This window comes from Trachurus trachurus (genome assembly GCF_905171665.1).
Source record: "Trachurus trachurus genome assembly, chromosome: 3".
In the NCBI taxonomy this organism is placed as follows: Eukaryota; Metazoa; Chordata; class Actinopteri; order Carangiformes; family Carangidae; genus Trachurus; species Trachurus trachurus.
Window position 1 is genome coordinate 1,837,479 of NC_139893.1, and position 19,264 is coordinate 1,856,742.

General features: G+C 37.1%; 1 protein-coding gene across 1 annotated transcript; it reads right to left on the reverse strand.

Moving 5' to 3' along the window:
* Window positions 1–42: 42 nt before the first annotated feature.
* Window positions 43–19,019, reverse strand: LOC311008037 (transmembrane 6 superfamily member 1-like; the record flags this gene model as incomplete). Its single annotated transcript, XM_084001471.1, has 10 exons — window positions 43–234; window positions 3,587–3,706; window positions 9,483–9,575; window positions 10,142–10,237; window positions 10,901–11,019; window positions 11,962–12,044; window positions 13,959–14,062; window positions 15,042–15,139; window positions 17,283–17,386; window positions 18,928–19,019. The coding sequence occupies 10 exons, from the start codon at window positions 19,017–19,019 to the stop codon at window positions 43–45; spliced, it is 1,101 nt and encodes a 366-aa protein (XP_083857597.1).
* Between the last annotated feature and the right edge of the window lie 245 nt (window positions 19,020–19,264).

The window sequence follows — 19,264 nt, forward strand, 5'->3', positions numbered from 1 at the left end:
ATGTTTCAGCCTTTTATTCAGGCATGTGTGTCTATGTGTGTGTCAGTCAGCCTTGTTGTGTGTTGCTGTGCGACTGAACAGCTGCGGTCTGCAGCAGCAGCGGTAGCAGAGCAGCTGAGGCAGCAGCGTGTACAGGACGTTCAGCAGCAGGAACAGCGGCTGGCGCTCGGCCGGGACTCGGTAGGAGAACGGCGTCCGGGTGTGAAGAGACGCTCCGATGTGAGAGAACTGGGCCTGAAACACAGACACACAAACATCACAGACACAGACACACAAACATCACATCACAGACACACACACATCACATCACAGACACACAAACATCAGAGCAAAGACAGGGTTTTACAGTAATTTATGAGCTAGAAAAAGAAGCATTTCCAGCAGGAAGTGCGTGTGAATGCTGAACGCAGCAAGAAAAAAGGTAGAAGAAATTGTTGAAATATTGCATGTGCAACAGTTGAAGAGTCTGAAGAAAGAAAGAAAGAAAGAAAGAAAGAAAGAAAGAAAGAAAGAAAGAAAGAAAGAAAGAAAGAAAGGGGGTGGTAAGGAAGAAAAAAGTTTTAAAAAGCGGGTAGAAAGAAAGAAAGAAAGAAAGTAAGAAAGTAAAAAGACAGAGGGGTAGAAAGAAAGAAAGCCAGAGGGGGATGGATCGATAGAAAGAGACAGAGATAGAGAGAGATGGGTAGAAAGAAAGAAAGAAAGAAAGAAAGAAAGAAAGAAAGAAAGAAAGAGAAAAATAAGAAAATAGATAGATAGATAGACACAAACATCAGAGCAAAGACAGAGTTTTACAGTAATTTATGAACTAGAAAAAGAAGCATGATGGATCGATAGAAAGAGACAGAGATAGAGGGGTAGTAAGGAAGAAAGAAGTAAAAAAGACAGATATAAGGGGTAGAAAGAAAGAAAGAAAGAAAGAAAGAGATAGGGGATGAATAGATAGAAAGAGGTACATAGCTAACGATAGAGAGGGGTAGAAAGAAAGAAAGCAAGAAGTAAAAAGATGCAAAGAGGGTAGAAAGAAAGAAAGAGAGAGAAAGAAAGAAAGAAAGATAGAAAGAAATACAGAGAGAAAGAAAGAAGTAAAAAGACAGAGAAAGGGGGTAGAAAGAAAGAAAGAAAGAAAGAAAGAAAGAAAGAAAGAAAGAAAAAAAGAAAGAAAGAAAGAAAGAGAAAAATAAGAAGATAGATAGATAGATAGATAGATAGATAGATAGATAGATAGATAGATAGATAGATAGACAGACAGACAGACAGACAGACAGACAGACAGACACAAACATCAGCAAAGACAGAGTTTTAATTTATGAATAAAGTCGGTTTGAAACGACCTGCACTCGTACAGTTCATACAAACTGTTTGTTGCACTAGTATTGTATTGTATTGTGTATTTTTATTGTAGGCATTGTAGGTTATGTTTTTATTACATTTATATATTATATAAATATATAATTATTATTATTTCCTCTTTGTTGAACTGATGAAGCCCCTTGGTTAAGAGGAGGAATGTCTATGAATACAAGTCAAGTATTATATACACTGCAAAAACTCAAATATCTCACCAAGAATATTTGTCTTATTTCTTGTCAAAATGTCTCATTTTTACTCAAAACTAATCTCTTTCCACTTAAAATAAGACCTGTCACCTAAAAATTCATTTGTTTTTGGATAATTTTCACTTGTTTCAAACAAATTTTCACCTGAAATAAATAGAAAAATCTGCCAGTCAAAGCAAGTTTTTTGTGCTTGTAATAAGAAAGAAAAACTTGCTCCACTATCAGATTTTTCTACTTATTTTAAGTGAAAATATCCTTTAAAGAAGTAAAAAGTGTCTAAAAACAAGCTACTTTTTAATATGATGAGTCTTATTTTAGGTAGAATGAGATTTGTTTTGACTAGAAATTACATTTTGATGAGAAATAAGACAAATATTCTTGGTAAGATATTTGAGTTTTTGCAGTGTATATACAAGTATTAGGACAATACTTGCACTACTGTGATTCTTTTGCACTTTCTACTACTTACTTACTTACTACTGCTGCTATTGTGCCTTCTACCTTATTGTTTACTAGTTTTTTGTTTTTTTTATAGGCTCCCAGTCATATTTATTTTAGATTGCAGATTGCAGTTTGTTTTTACTGTTTGTTTATTTACTTTTTGCACCAAGGGTCTGAGAGAAACACAATTTCGATTCGATTTGAAACACTGGTATGACTGTCTCTTTTAAATTTGTATTTGTGTTTGTTTGTCTTTTTTTGAATGGACCTTGAGTCTAATAATAAAAGTCTACTACTACTACATCTATATGTCCCGTACATATTGTGGAATTGACAATAAAGCTTTGACTTGAAGTCCAGTTGCCTGGCATAAGAATTTCCTTCTGGACGAATACAGTTCTTTCTAATCTAATTATAATCTACAAAACACAAGAGACTTCACTCTGTCTGAATGAATGAATGAATAAAAGAAAAGACAACAGTAAAACAACAAACTAGTCTGAGATAAAACTTTAGATCCTCTGAACTGATCCTGGACCTGTCCGTCACCTTTTCAGAGGAAGTCACCAAAAAGAGACGGATGACGTGTCGGCATAGCAACCGGCTGTCGCAGCACCGACGGCCGTCTTTATTTATAGCATCGGACGGACGAACAGCTGACATTTAAGTGAATACCACCAATACCAGCGTTCCTGCTGGTCTGAAGTCAGCTGCAGCCTTTATCCTCAGCTCAGACACACACACACACACACGAACAGACCGTGTGTTTGTCACTGATTCACCTGAACCGAGGTCAGACCGACGCGTCGACCTCATCGACTTCGAATAAAACAACACTGAGCTCTTTACACACTGAGAAGGGAAAAACTTTATTGTTCAGATTTCCCAAAGGGATCAATAAAGTTTCTATCTATCTATCTATCTATCTATCTATCTATCTATCTATCTATCTATCTATCTATCTATCTATCTATCTATCTATCTATCTATCTATCGTTCTATCTATCGTTCTATCTATCTATCGTTCTATCTATCTATCGTTCTATCTATCTATCGTTCTATCTATCTATCTATCTATCTATCGTTCTATCTATCTATCTATCGTTCTATCTATCTATCTATCTATCTATCTATCTATCTATCTATCTATCTATCTATCTATCTATCTATCTATCTATCTATCTATCTATCTGTCGTTCTATCGTTCTATCTATCTATCTATCTATCTATCTATCTATCTATCTATCTATCTATCTATCTATCTATCGTTCTATTTATCTATCGTTCTATCGTTCTATCTATCGTTCTATCTATCTGTCCGTCCGTCCATCCATCCATCTGATGTTTGTGTCTGTCTGTCTGTCTGTCTGTCTGTCTGTCTGTCTGTCTGTCTATCTATCAGTAAAACTATAACAGCACTGAGAATAATGGCTTTCTTATAGATAATCTCTACAGATTGTAGATTAACCTGTTGTGAACAAAAATGAATGAGTTTTTTCCAAATATGTTTGATTTAGAACAGAAAAAGCACAGCAATGATACAGTAACATCCAGACTTTACCACCAGGCGAGCCAGCAGGTGAACGTACCTGAGCCAGAGCTCCTGAGTGGACGAGCGTCAGATCAGGCAGCCAATCACAGCCCGGCACCACCAGCCCATAGACAGCCATGACGTAGTAGGGGCCAGAGTACAGCATGCTCACCAGCATCTAAGACACATGGACACACACTTCACTGCCTCAGACTTGTGTGAGTGTAGCTATAGAGCTCCGACATGTTTAAAGGGACAGTTCAACATTTAGTCAGATCCTCCTCTCACCATAATTGCTATAGCAGTAGGTTCGTTACCTTTAATTGTCGGTGCAAGCTGTTTTTAGAACGGCGGAGCAGAGCCGTGAGCTGCTCAGAGCTACGCTACGGAGGCTCATTATGGGATTTCTTGGTTTGGTAACACTTTACACTAAGGTACACAAAATTAGAGTAGTTAATGAGTAACTAATGAAGAACTAATGAGGAACTAATGAGTAGTTAGTGAGGAACTAAGCTACACAAAATTACAGTAGTTACTGAGGAACTAAGCTACACAAAATTACAGTAGTTACTGAGGAACTACTGATTAATTAACTATTAGTTAATGGTCAGTTCTTCAGGAACCCCTGATCAAATTTCAGAGGAGTAGTTAATGAGGAACTATTAATGATCAGTTCTTCATTAACTCATGATCAAATTTCATAGAAAGTTAATCACAACTTGATGATTAGTGAACTAGTTACTTCATCAGTACAGAATCATTACTCAGTAACATGTCCAGTAGTTAACCTTTATGACCTAAAGTGACACATAATGAGTGGTTTTTCATTTCTTTATCTTCATCTTTACATTAGTAGTTCCTTAAAAAATCACAGACAGCAGGATTCTTGAGAAGATTTTATTCATTAATTTCAGACCACATACACATCAATATGACCATCCATGTTGCCTTTGAAATAAATATGATAGTTTGTCACATGTTTGGTAGGCTAAATGAATGTATCATGGGGCTGTGTAGTACTGTATACTGATCACACCGTGGTTCACAGTAAAGTTGTTTGAGGTGCACAAAATTTAGAGTAGTTATTTACTATGAAACAAATTTGGAATGAATGAGGAACTCACTATTAGTTAATGGTGAGTTATTCAGTAACTCCTAATCAAATTACTGAGGAACTAACTATTAATTAATCATTAGTTACCCTTTTTGTGTACCTTAAGGTAAAGTGAGACATCAAAATGAGTAGGTAATGAGTACTGAATCATTACTTAGTCATTAGTTACCCTTTTTGTGTACCTTATAGTAAAGTGAGAAATCAAATTGAGTAGGTAATGAGTACTGAATCATTAGTTACCCTTTTTGTGTACCTTATAGTAAAGTGAGACATCAAAATGACTAGGTAATGAGTACTGAATCATTAGTTACCCTTTTTGTGTACCTTATAGTAAAGTGAGACATCAAAATGACTAGGTAATGAGTACTGAATCATTAGTTACTCTTTTTGTGTACCTTATAGTAAAGTGAGACATAAAAATGAGTAGGTAATAAGTACTGAATCATTACTGAATCATTAGTTACTATTTTTGTGTAAGGTACACAAACATTACAGTAGTTACTGATGAACTAATGAGGAACCAAAATAATCATTTGCCTCCATGTGCACCAAAATAACATAGAATGTAAAACAACAACAAAAACCTTTGTAACTTACTTGCTTAAAAAAAAAAGTCATTTGTCTTTTATTTTGGAAACAAGATCTTCAATTCCGGTGGCTCACCTGTGCAGCTTTACTGTGAGGAGCAGTGAATTCATTTGACGACGATGAGAGAAGTAATGGACAGAGCAAGGAAGAGCAGAAGCTCCCATCTCAACTATATCAGAGACGTTCTATATCTCGAGGATGAGGATGTGACCGTACAGTATAAGTACATTTTAATGGTATCTCTCTCTTTTTTTATATATATATACAAATTCGGTAAGATTGCTCCTCAAATTTACTGTAAGATAACTTTGTCCAAAGTGAATTTAGCCCTCTAAAACCGACCGTAGTTTGGTTAACCGAACGTTACATTGATGCTACGCTTGCACATGTTTTACAAAACATTAAATAACTTATGAACCGTTTATGATAGAGACGAGCTGTGAACAGCATCTGAATCGGGGGGTTATCCGCTTTCCGAGGGTCCTTGAATGGTGCGTCAACGACAACACGTGACACTGGAAGAGAAGCTAAACCGAGTATAGCATTGATGCTGAGGTTGCACATTTTTGTCAATATTTAATAACTTATGAACCGTAATGATAGAGACGAGTTGTGAACAGCATCTGAATCACTGGATTTTTTGAATGGTGCCTCTATGACAACAAGGGACGATATGCGTCATGTAACCACATGGTAAGGGAACAGAGCTAAACCGAGCTAGCATCAATGCAACACTTGAGCATACTTTCATAGAGGCACCATTGAAGGACCCTCGGAAAGCAAAGAATCCCGCCATTCAGATGCAGTTAACAGGTTATTTAATGTTTTGTACAACGTGTGCAAGTGTAGCATCAATGCTACATTCTGTTAACCGACCATAGCATCGATGCTATGCTAGGTCACTTTGGAGAAAGTTAGCATAGTAAAATTTGAGGAGTCATCTTACACATCTTCCAAAAAAAAAAAAAAGACAGATACCATTAAAATATCACTGTACGGTCACACCCTCATCCTCGAGATATCGTCGAAATGGGATTTTCCTTCTTTTGCTTTTCCCTGCATGGTCCATTGCTTCTCTTGTGGCATGGTCAATTGCTTCTCTTGTGCCAAGTGAATTCACTGCTCCTCACAGTAAAGATGCACAGGAAATGATGATCTCGTTTCCAAAATAAAAGACAAATGACACTTTGTAAATGACCTTTATGATAAGAACATTACTTCATTTGTTGTTTTTATGTTTATTTATTTAGTTTCTGAACATTAGTCAAGGTCAGGGCTTTATTTCTTATATATTAAGCCGACGTTATATTCAGTGCTTTTATTTTGAAAGCGTCTCGCCGAGACCTCATAAACTTCCGGTGCTACGGATTTTACCGGCAGTGTGTCTGCAAGGCCAGAGTGTCTTCAATGCTAAAAGTGTGCCTAACTTACATGAAACGCCCTAGCACCTGGCTAATAAGGGGCACAAGGTTTGTTTTTGTTACCTTTTCATGTTATATTTATGTCCGGCTCGAGTTTGGTCGCCGTTGATAGTCTCATGTATGGAACATGTTGTGGTTAGCGGTAGCTATTAGCATTGGCCAGCTCGGCTTAGTTAGCTTAGCTTAGCTCCATCTCACTTCAATACATTGAAGTGAGATAAAGCTAAGCTAACTCGTTGATTGTTTTATTAATGCAACAGGACTGTTTTGTCTGTTTGATGTGAGGTCTGGTAAGGTTAAAAACAGTTTATTGGATTAAAAACAAACGGTTAAAAATATTTATTTCATGGTAATACAGCACTCCATTTGGATATTGTCTTTTGATTAAATAGATAAAAAGGGAGTCAACTTACATTGAGCATGTTTTTATTTCCTTTACCCTGTTTTTAACATTTTTAACTCTTCCTTCTACCCTGTTTTTAACTCTACTTTCCCTACCTTGTTTTAACAATTGTAGCACTTTGAGATCGTGCCGATGAAAAGTGCATTACAAATTAAATTTATTATTATTATTATTATTATTATGATTGTTTATGTGATAAAAGCAGTTAAAAATAATTTCATTTATGTAAAAGGAAAGGTAACTGTATTTTATTTTCTTCTCATAGCTCTTACGGTGTGTCTGCAACTGAATACGGTCCATGGAATGAAGGAATGTGAACCATCAGTTTCATCATTTGTGACCATCATTTAGCTGGGGACGCTACACACTTGTTATTTTTTATTAGGCTATTATTAAAACAAGAAAGCTACAAAGGTTTTTCTTTTCTTTTCTTTCTCTTTTTATTATTATTTTTTTTTACATTCTATCATATTTTCTTGTGTGTGGACATAAAAAAAATGTTATTTTGGTGTACCTGTGCAGGTAAAATCTTATTTTGGTGCCCGTGAAGACAAAAGTTATTTTGGTGCACATAGAGGCAAATGATTATTTTGGTTCTTCATTAGTTCATCAGTAACTACTGTAATGTTTGTGTACCTTACACAAAAATAGTAACTAATGACTAGGTAATGATTCAGTACTTATTACCTACTCATATTGATGTCTCACTTTACTATAAGGTACACAAAAAGGGTAACTAATGATTCAGTACTCATTACCTACTCAATTTGATTTCTCACTTTACTATAAGGTACACAAAAAGGGTAACTAATGATTCAGTACTCATTACCTACTCAATTTGATTTCTCACTTTACTATAAGGTACACAAAAAGGGTAACTAATGACTAAGTAATGATTCAGTACTCATTACCTACTCATTTTGATGTCTCACTTTACCTTAAGGTACACAAAAAGGGTAACTAATGATTAATTAATAGTTAGTTCCTCAGTAATTTGATTAGGAGTTACTGAATAACTCACCATTAACTAATAGTGAGTTCCTCATTCATTCCAAATTTGTTTCATAGTAAATAACTACTCTAAATTTTGTGCACCTCAAACAACTTTACTGTGAACCACGGTGTGATCAGTATACAGTACTACACAGCCCCATGATACATTCATTTAGCCTACCAAACATGTGACAAACTATCATATTTATTTCAAAGGCAACATGGATGGTCATATTGATGTGTATGTGGTCTGAAATTAATGAATAAAATCTTCTCAAGAATCCTGCTGTCTGTGATTTTTTAAGGAACTACTAATGTAAAGATGAAGATGAAGAAATGAAAAACCACTCATTATGTGTCACTTTAGGTCATAAAGGTTAACTACTGGACATGTTACTGAGTAATGATTCTGTACTGATGAAGTAACTAGTTCACTAATCATCAAGTTGTGATTAACTTTCTATGAAATTTGATCATGAGTTAATGAAGAACTGATCATTAATAGTTCCTCATTAGTTCCTCATTAACTACTCCTCTGAAATTTGATCAGGGGTTCCTGAAGAACTGACCATTAACTAATAGTTAGTTAATCATTAGTTCCTCAGTAACTACTCTAATTTTGTGTATCTCAGTTCCCTAACTAACTACGCATTAGTTCCTCATTAACTACTCCTCTGAAATTTGATCAGGGGTTCCTGAAGAACTGACCATTAACTAATAGTTAATTAATCAGTAGTTCCTCAGTAACTATTGTAATTTTGTGTACCTTAGTTCCTCAGTAACTACTGTAATTTTGTGTAGCTCAATTCCTCACTAACTACTCATTAGTTCCTCATTAGTTCTTCATTAGTTACTCATTAACTACTCTAATTTTGTGTACCTTAGTGTAAAGTGTTACCCTTGGTTTCACCTCATCAAACTCATCAAATACACAATCCAACAACTCCACAACGCTCTGGTGGACAAGTTGTGAGCTGCACATTCACCACGCTATGAGATAATAACACAACGTTACCACACAGAGTTGTTTTAGAGGGAAATTCATGCAAAACCGCTGATGCACGTTGCCTTCAGGGACAGTTTTTCATCAACAGTCTCTGTATTTACCTCTAAAACAACTCTGTGTGGTAACGTTGTGTTATTATCTCATAGCGTGGTGAATGTGCAGCTCACAACTTGTCCACCAGAGTGTTGTGGAGTTGTTGGATTGTGTATTTGATGAGTTTGATGAGGGAAACCAAGAAATCCCATAATGAGCCTCCGTAGCGTAGCTCTGAGCAGCTCACGGCTCTGCTCCGCCGTTCTAAAAACAGCTTGCACCGACAATTAAAGGTAACAAACCTACTGCTATGACTATAGGGATTATGGCAATGGGGGGCAATTTGACAAAATGTTGAACTATCCCTTTACTGTAACATCAGGTCACCATGGTTACCTGAACTTTAGGATAGGCTGATGGGTCTCTCAGGTACGGCTCGTACTGTCGGGTGTAGTCCTGACAACTTTGACTGGAGCAGTCCAGAGCAACCTGAAACACACACACACACAGAGTCTGAAGTCAAGGGGGCAGTTGTCGGTCTGAGAAGTGAAGTCACTTCCTCGTTCAACAAACTGCAATCCCCTCTTCTTCCTCTAGGGGCTGGTGTCAGAAAGCAGCATTCTCCATAGACCCCCATGTTAAAATAGCCGACTTTACATCCTCAATAAACATGATCAAAGCCTGGTGTCAGAACGTTTTTTGGTCTCAACCGATAGTTTCTACCCCCGCACACACTCTGAGGGGGGGGGGGATTGTTTTTTAACTCTACCGTTTTACTGTTATTAGGTTTAAAGTTCTGGCCAATTAGGGCGCGGAAACGTTGAGTGACAGGTCCGGAGACCGCTGCTTCGAGGCCAGTGGGCGGGCTCTCGGCCGGCTAACGGCCGCACCGCTCCAAATATGGCAACATGGCGCAGCTCAAACCCCCGTAGTAGCGGCACAAAACAGACTCCCCCAAACCAATGGGTGACGTCACGGTGCTACGGCCATTCTCTTTACCGTCTATGTCTGAAGGACAGTGCAGTGTGTGTGTGTACACAGTGACTGTTTCTTACCAGACCTCTGAAGACGCAGAAGGCCAGAGCAGCGAGGAGGTAGATGATGAAGAGCAGGTCCAGAGGTCTGTGGAGTAAACTCTGTCTTCTGTCGGCCTGAAGGACGAGACAGAGACAGATGAGACAGATGTTACAGATGTTTCTCAATCACACAACAGGAAGACAACACACTTTTATCTATATCTAATGATGCAGATAAACACATGACAGTCCATTGATAGTTATGTATGTATGTTGGCGACACAGATTGATATAGGTGTTTGTGCTGCAACGTCAGAACTGTATCCTGCTTTTCCTGTTTTGTTAAAGGGATAGTTCAACAGTTTGTCAAATTGGCCCATTGCCATAATCCCTATAGTCATAGCAGTAGGTTTGTTACCTTTAATTGTCGGTGCAAGCTGTTTTTAGAACAGTGGAGCAGAGCCGTGAGCTGCTCAGAGCTACGCTACGGAGGCTCATTATGGGATTTCTTGGTTTCCCTCATCAAACTCATCAAATACACAATCCAACAACTCCACAACGCTCTGGTGGACAAGTTGTGAGCTGCACATTCACCACGCTATGAGATAATAACACAACGTTACCACACAGAGTTGTTTTAGAGGTAAATACAGAGACTGTTGATGAAAAACTGTCCCTGAAGGCAACGCAGTTTTGCATGAATTTGCCTCTAAAAGATCTTAAATCTTAAATCTCAATTAAATCTTGTATTTATTATGTAATATATTATAAGAGGCAGAGGTTTTGATGCTGACTCACTGTCGGCTGGACGTCCAGTGAGCGCGGCTGGCTGAAGATGCGGAAACAGGCCCACACGGACACTGAGGTGTAGAGCATGTGGAGGAGGAACAGAGGGCTGAACTGCGTCCCGTATTTCCCTGCAGAGAAAAGACAGAACGAGGTTGAATCTTCACCGTGGCAACGACACAAATCACACGTTTCATTTCTATACAGCAATGGAAATAAAAATATATATAAATATAATATAAATACAGCGGCAAGAACAAGTATATCATTTAAAAAGGCGCTCAAAAAGAACCTCATCAGTCAAACCATGTACCATGTAAACATGATTTCATGTTTTTCTTCTTTTTCTCATTATTACATTCATTATTATTGTTTTGTATTATTCGTTCATGTGTGTATTTTTTCTCACTTCCCTATATTTACTGTATAATCACTTACTTTTCCACTTATTTTCCGTTATCGTTTAATTATTCACTATATGTTCTTGTTTTTAACTTTCATATAAGCCCTTTTGGGTTTCATACCTCCCCTTTGCACATCACAGTCATCATGATTGTTCATGCTGTTTTAAATGACATGTTCGTGCAAAATAAGTAAAAAGAATAAATAAATAAACGCCATTTTTACACCATACGTATAAAAAATACAAAAAAATTAAGTCTTAGAGTCATCAGTCCACAAAACATTTTCCCATTAGTCTTGTGGAGTGGCAAACTCCAGGTCTGCAATGGAAAACAAAGCAATTAATGCAGGAAACTCGGAGATTCAAAGGGTTCACATATGTTTGTATAGTTGTGCATATTTGCTATTGTCCTTTAACCTATCTTTTCTCCCTCACAGCCCACCTCCCCCTCCCCCTCAAGAAGCTTATGCCTCTTGTCAGGCCATCATTGTAAATAAGAACTTGTTCTTAATTGATTAATTGATTCTGCCTGGTTAAATAAAGGTTAACCAACATACTTTGTCTTGTATAGTCTGTGTATATGTGCAGGCAGCTACAGTATAGCCGTCCCCCCTCCCCTCCCCTACATCAGACTTCTAAAAACATCCCATTATATTTTTAGTGTACTTACCCACAGCGTTCCCAAGAATGTAGACTATGGCACGCATGAGAAAGGAGCCGACCCAGTAGAGTCCGATGGCTCGGTAGCTGTCCCTGCAGTGCACAACACGTTACCACGTTGTTACCACGGCGCCCGATGAACACACTAGGCTACTACACTTCCACACATGTGACAGTGCATACGCTTCAACTGGAGCTTCATTTATACATACAGTCAGTGGTGTAGTCTAATGTGTTGTAGTGGGTAAACTGCTTTCTAGGTGGTAAACTGTTCATACTTGTATCACATAGACGCTGGTTCTCTAACTGTTTTATATCAAGGACCCAAAACTGACACAAATTAGACCACGGACCCCCATTGGACAACATTTTGAAGCAAACAATCAATTAGGTGTACATTTTTGAAAGATTATAGAGAAATTTCTGGAAAAAAAGTGGTACAATTTCTCCAGAAAAGTTGAAAAATTTCTAAAAAAAAAAAAAGGTAAAAATTCTCACAAAAAAATAAATAAAAAAAGTTAAAAACATTTTTTTGAAAAAAGTGGTAAAATGTTATTTTTTTGGAAAAATCTGGGAAATTTAATCAGAAAAAGTGGTAAAATTTCTTTAAAAAAAAAAAAAAATTTTTAAATTTTACAAGAAACTAGTAAAATGTATCAAAGAAATTCTAGGAAAAGTGGTAAAAGTAAAAATAGTATAGTAAATAGTAAAAAGTTTTTTTTTTAATTGAGAAGAAACTGGTAAAATTACTCAAGAATTCTAGATATAGTGGTTACATTTTTCAAAATATTAGAGCAAAATGGGTAAAATTTCTTTAAAAAATAGTAAAAAGTAGAACAGAAAAATTGAGAAGACACTGGTAAAATTTCTCAAAAAAATTCTGGGAAAAAAGGTAAAAATTTCAAAAAAGAAAAGAAAAAGAAAAAAAAATTAAAACAAAAATTTCCATAAAAAGTAGTGGACCCCCTTGAACCCTGTCAACCCTCCTACTTTGAGAACCATTGACATTTACTTTAGTTAGATAGTTTTGTTGTACTGGCTATACTGAAGTATTTATGCATTTTCAGTGGATATACTGAGTAAACCTGAGTATCACATAGTATCACATACAGTACGTTTACATGACACTTGAAAAAACCGAATTATTGCCTTAATCCGACTATAACTGGATAACTGAAGTGCATGTAAACACCTTAGTCCGACTGAAATCGGAGTTGAGAACTCCGATTAAGACACCCAGATAATGCGATTGGAATTCGATTTTCTCCGTCATGTAAACACCTTAATCGGAGTATAACTGGACAATGCATGTGCGCTGCTCCACAACAGTAGAGACGGCACCAAGTGGAGCAGAGAAGCCGGCCAAACCCGGCAAAGTAAAGAAAAAAACCCAACATCAGCGCCGATTCAATGCATTTCACACAGCGCAACCAGCAAGAGTGTTTTATCAAAAAAAAGAGAGAGAGAGAGAGAGAGAGAAAGAGAGAGAGAGAGAGAGAGGAAGCCCGTATCCTATTCTCAGCGCGCATCCGGCCCAGACTAACGCGTCTGGTCAGGAACTGCAGTTGAGAATTTATTATTAAGTTTATTCCGTTTTTTAGGAGGTGACAGAGAAGTCAACAGGACAGGCGGCGTATTAACCCGCTGAAGCAACGGGTGACGCCGCATGAGGGGGCGATGGACCCCGTCAGTTATTCGGTTTTCTCAGTTGCATGTATATTGAGACAAGGACAGAAGTCCGACTTGACGCCAAAATCGAATTTTGAGCATAGCTCGATTAAGCTCTGCATGTAAACGTACTGATAGACTACACCACTGAAATCGGTTTATTGTCATAAAGGAACAAAGAAACCAGAAATATTCACATTTAAGAAGCTGCTGGAATCAGAGAATTTGGACTTTTTTCCTTTAAAAAAACTACTCAAACTGATTATTAGATTATCAGAATAGTTGGCGATTAATTTAATAATCGACTATTGTTCGATTAATTGTTGCAGCTCTACTCACCCCCATGTGATGGCAGCGATCATGAGCAGGTACATGAGATAGTGCACGCAGCCGTCCCAGTAGGAGATCATGTGGCCGTGGGCTGTGTTGATATGAGGATCTGCCTGAAGCAACAGTGGATAAGATGTGTCAGCAGCGGTGTAGTCTAATGTGTTGTAGTGGGTAAACTGCTTTTTAGGTGGTAAACTGTTCATACTTGTATCACATAGACTGATGGTTCTCTAACTGTTTTTATATCAAGGACCCAAAACTGACACAAATTAGACCACGGACCCCCATTGGACAACATTTTGAAGCAAACACCAGAAATACACAAACAATCATTAGCTGTACATTTTTGAAAGATTATAGAGAAATTTCTGGAAAAAGTGGTACAATTTCTCCAAAAAAGTTGAAACATTTCTAGAAAAAATTGTAAGATTTAAAAAATAAAATAAAATAAACAAAGAAAAGTTTAAGATTTTTTAGAAAAAAGTTGTAAAATTTCCAAAAAAAAGTTTTTTTTTAAGAAATAGTAAAAAAAAATTATAATAATTAAAATTGAGAAAAAAATAGTAAAATTTCTCAAAATAATTCTAGAAAAAGTGGTAAGATTTCGCAATTTTTTTCAGAAAAATGTGGCAAAATTTCTCTCTCTCAAAAAAGGGGCAAACACAAATTTAAAAATTTAAATTTAAAAATTTTAAATTTTTTAACATTTCTAAAAAAAAAATGTTTTAATTGAGAAAAAATAGTACAATTTCTCAAAAGAATTCTAGAAAAAGTGGTAAGATTTTGCAATTTCTTTTTAGAAATAATGTGGTAAAATTTCTCCAAAAAAGTGGTAAAATGTCTCAAAAAATTATAGAAAAATGTGGCAAAACTTCTCTCTCTTAAAAAAGGGGCAAACAATAATACAAAAAGGGGTCAAATTTCTTGAAAAAACAAAAAAAAACACTTTAGTTAGATAGTTTTGTTGTACTGGGTATACTGAAATATTTATGCATTTTCAGTGAGTATACTGAGTATACCTGAGTATCACATAGACGACACCACTGTGTGTCAGTGAGAAACAAACTGAGTCTGACTAACGACATCACGCACCTCTCTGAGGTAAAACGTCACAAATCCATCGATGATGTTGTCCTGCTCCAGCCCGATGATCAGATTCACCACGCTGAAGAACGCATACGCCGCAAACACTGCACACAGAGAGAGAAGACGGCTCAGTTAGTAAGACATCGTAGCTGTGTGTCACTTTTTATACCAGATACCAGATAGCTGCATGAAAAGGTTCATAAACTGCTGTAGAGGTATTTTTTCTTTCTAATGTTTCTACAACAAGACTGAATCAACACTTCAAGTGAATTTTGTCCAAACAGAATTCGTTCCAAGTGGCCAAATGGAGAGTCAGTCAGTCCGCCTGCTGCTGTGACTGTCCTCACTATAAAACCTTTATCAGATACAAATGATGTGTGATATTCTCATCTACTTTGGTGCAGTTGTAGTCAAGCAGCTGCTGAACGCATTAAGTTCAGTATCATCTCTATATCATGGTGTTTTCCCACTGAGTAAACGAGAAGATAAAAAGCATTTTGGGGTAGATAGATAGATAGATAGATAGATAGATAGATAGATAGATAGATAGATAGATAGATAGATAGACTTTATTGATCCCAAGCTGGGAAATGACAGTGCAGCAGCAGCATTACACAGACACACAGTGATGATAACAACATATAGTATAAGAATATAAAGAACAAACTATACATAATAAAATAGCAATAGCAAATAAAATAAAATGTGATGTATAAAAGTATATAAAACAACAAATTGGCAGCGTTGACTTATAAAAAATAAAAGTGCGTAGTGACTGTAAGTTATGACCAGAGTTAGTTTACCAGTTTACCTCACCTCCAGGTTATTTAACCCCACAGCACACATCCCAAATACATCTGATGTTCTCCTAACATCTTAAAGCATATTAGAAAACCAGATTTGTGAACATGGTCCAAATTAAATGAGTATAGTATATTTTTTGTCTAGTTGCTGTATGCTTGCTGTATTTTAATATGTTGTTTGTTTGCATGCACTTTACTACGGGTATTCTGCAACAGATTCTTGCACTTATTAGTATACTTTATTATGGGCATTTTCTGCAATACAATCCAGAACTTTATTACGGGCATCCCTGCAATAGGAATCAGCACTTTACTATATAATCTTGCACTTTATCACGCCGGGCATCCTGCCATAGAATACTTTCTACGAGCACTTTACTGTACAATCCATGTTCATAATAGAATTTTAACATTGAGCTAGTTAATCAGGTGTCATCCCTATAACTTAAAGTCTATATTGTTGTGTATTCCGTTGGTTGTTGTTGGAATGTTTTGTAATTTATTGTCCTTCCTCTCTTCTCTTCTCTTCCCATCTTACACCTATATACCTGCCCATGGGACAAGGGATCAGGGCCGTTGTATAGGGGAGAAAGGTGATGATAACTCTAGGGGCCCAGCGCCCAGTGGGGCCCATAAAAAACCCCAGTAGTCTAATCTTTGTATGACTGATTTATTCTGCGTAAGACCCTGACTAATACTCATAATCTACACTGTAAAAACTCAACATCTTTCCAAGAATATTTGTCTTATTTCTTGTCCAAATGTCTCATTTCTAGACAAAACTAATCTCTTTCCACTTAAAATAAGACTCATTACCTAAAAATTAACTTGTTTTTAGATCATTTTCACTTAAATTCACAATAAATAGAAAAATCTGCCAGTGAAAGCAAGTTTTTTGTGCTTGTAATAAGGAAGAAAAACTTGCTCCACTATCAGATTTTTCTACTTATTCCAAGTGAAAATCTGCTTGAAAGAAGTAAAAAGTGTCTAAAAACAAGCTACTTTTAATATGATGTGTCTTATTTTAAGTATAATGAGATTTGTTTTGACTAGAAATTACATTTTGACTAGAAATAAGACAAATATTCTTGCTAAGATACTTGAGTTTTTGCAGTGTAATGCTGCATTAGCATCAAAACAAAGAAGGCTAAATAAAAAACGATAATACATACGTACGGTAGTCTAAGAAAAAAAAAAGAGGAAAAGTTAGGGGCCCACTTTAGTATTCTTTAAGGGGGCCCAGAATTCCTAGCAACGGCCCTGCAAGGGATGGAAATTAGCCATACAGCTACAATCTCAATATTTACTTCTTTTTTTTATTTTTTAAATGCTCATTAGTAATATGCATTGTCCCATTTCTTAAATAAAGAAACTTGAATCTTGATTTATATAAAGCCCAGGAATGTACGATACAAGTATTGAAAATGTATTTCAGAGTTCCTACCATAGAAGAGAGGGTCTGTTGGAGCTTTCTTCTTGATCATGAAGCGGACTGAGAGGGACAGGGTCAGGACTGCGGTGCCCCCAGCAAAGAAGAAAGCTTCAGCACTAAATAAATACAAAGTAGATTTTTTTTTTTTTAATTTTTTAAATCACCAAACCAATTTTTTTTACTTCAAAAAGAAAGCAATGCGACTTATAAACAAAGTCGACTATATATAGGCATCCAACTAATCAATTTCAAAACTGCACAGCTTATGTTAAAAATTAACAACAACATGCTGCCCGACTGTATTCAGAAAATGTTTAATCTAAGACAAAGCCATTACAATCTCAGAGGGGTGTGTATATTTAGAAAGTTAAGCGCAGTGGGTAGAGCGGCCGCCCCATGTAGAGGCTACAGTCCTCACCGCAGGCGTCCCCGGTTCGAATCCCGCGTCGGGCAGACCTTTCCTGCGTGTCATTCCCCCTCTCTCTGCCTCCCCATTTCCTGTCTATCTCTACTGTCATCACTATCAAATAAAGGCAAAAAGCCGAAAAATATACTTAAAAAAAAAAAAAAAAAAAAAAAAAAAAAAGAAAGTTAAAAACCAGAACCAACACCAAATTACAATGCACTACGGTAACAGCTGTTAATTTATTGGAGAATGACTTAAAAACATGCAATACCATAATCTTATTAAAAGTACTTAAAAACAGGATGATTAATTTATATCAATTAGAGTAATGAGTGGTGACACGTGCTAGTATGCTGCTGCTATTTTTGTTCTGTTTTCTGTATGTTTGATTGTCTTTTTCTTTTCTTTCCTCTTTTTTTTGAGGAGGAAGGAAGTAGGGGAGGAAGAAGGGAAAGGAAAGGAAAGGAAGAGGAAAGGGAAATCAAATCAAGCAGCTTCTCTCTTTTCACTGTTTTGTGATTGCTTATTTCTTTTATTAAAGCAGAAGTAAGCGATCCGGTCGTTTTGGCTAATGCTGCGTTCCAGGCAGGCTTTTTAAACCGTAAGTTACAGCTTCAAGTCACGACTTACGACTTTGTAGCGTTCCAGGCAACCCACAACTCGTGTTTCTCCGACCTGTTTTACCTGTGAAAGTCACTATAACGGCCACTCGTAACTTCTGACCCGTGAACTCGTACCAGATCGAACTGGTACAACTTCACAGGTCGGAAAAACACGAGTTACGAGTTGCCCTGAACGCACCATAACTTCTTGTCAGCAGATGGAGTTAGCAGCCCCCGCCCTCGTCATGGATCTATTGGACCTCGTCCCTACGTCACCACATTCAGGCGCATCCCTTGGCTGCACACACAGAGAGGACTGCCCCTTTATGCCGTTCTCTCTCCTCATTGGATAAAGGTTGTAGGATACGAGAAAAGTTTTCTCCTCGGCTCAGAGCAGAGCAGAGTGACTGACAGACCCGTGTTTCAGTCCAAACACTCTATGTAAGTGATTGCTGTCGGAAGATACAACTATTTAAGACTTAGATTAACACAAATATATCACTTACTTCTGTTTTATATTTACGCACGTTCCTAAGCACAAGTACACGTTGATAAATTCCATACTTTGCGTGGGAATGTTCTTACGCACTCATTACGCATGAATCTGTTCGTACGCACGGTTGATAAATGAGGGTCTTCAGTCTCTCACCTGTTGTTGTAAACGAAGGAGTTGAACAAGTAGCAGACGGGGATGGACGTGAGAGAGAACACAAACACTCCTGTTCCTGCAGACGCGCTCATCGCTGCTGCTGCTGCTGAGGATCTTTAAGAAGTTCCCAGAGAGAGAAAGGAGAAGTTCAAATAAATAAATCAACCACAAGAAACTTTGACGTTTAGTCCCCGAGTCGTGATTTTAAAAAGAAAATAAATAAAAAACTCACAAGGTTCACACTCACTCCCAAAGCTCAGCTCCACAGAGCGTGTTGCGTCCTGTTGCTCCACTCTCTGCCGCCCACCTGCTCTCTCTCACACACACACACACACAC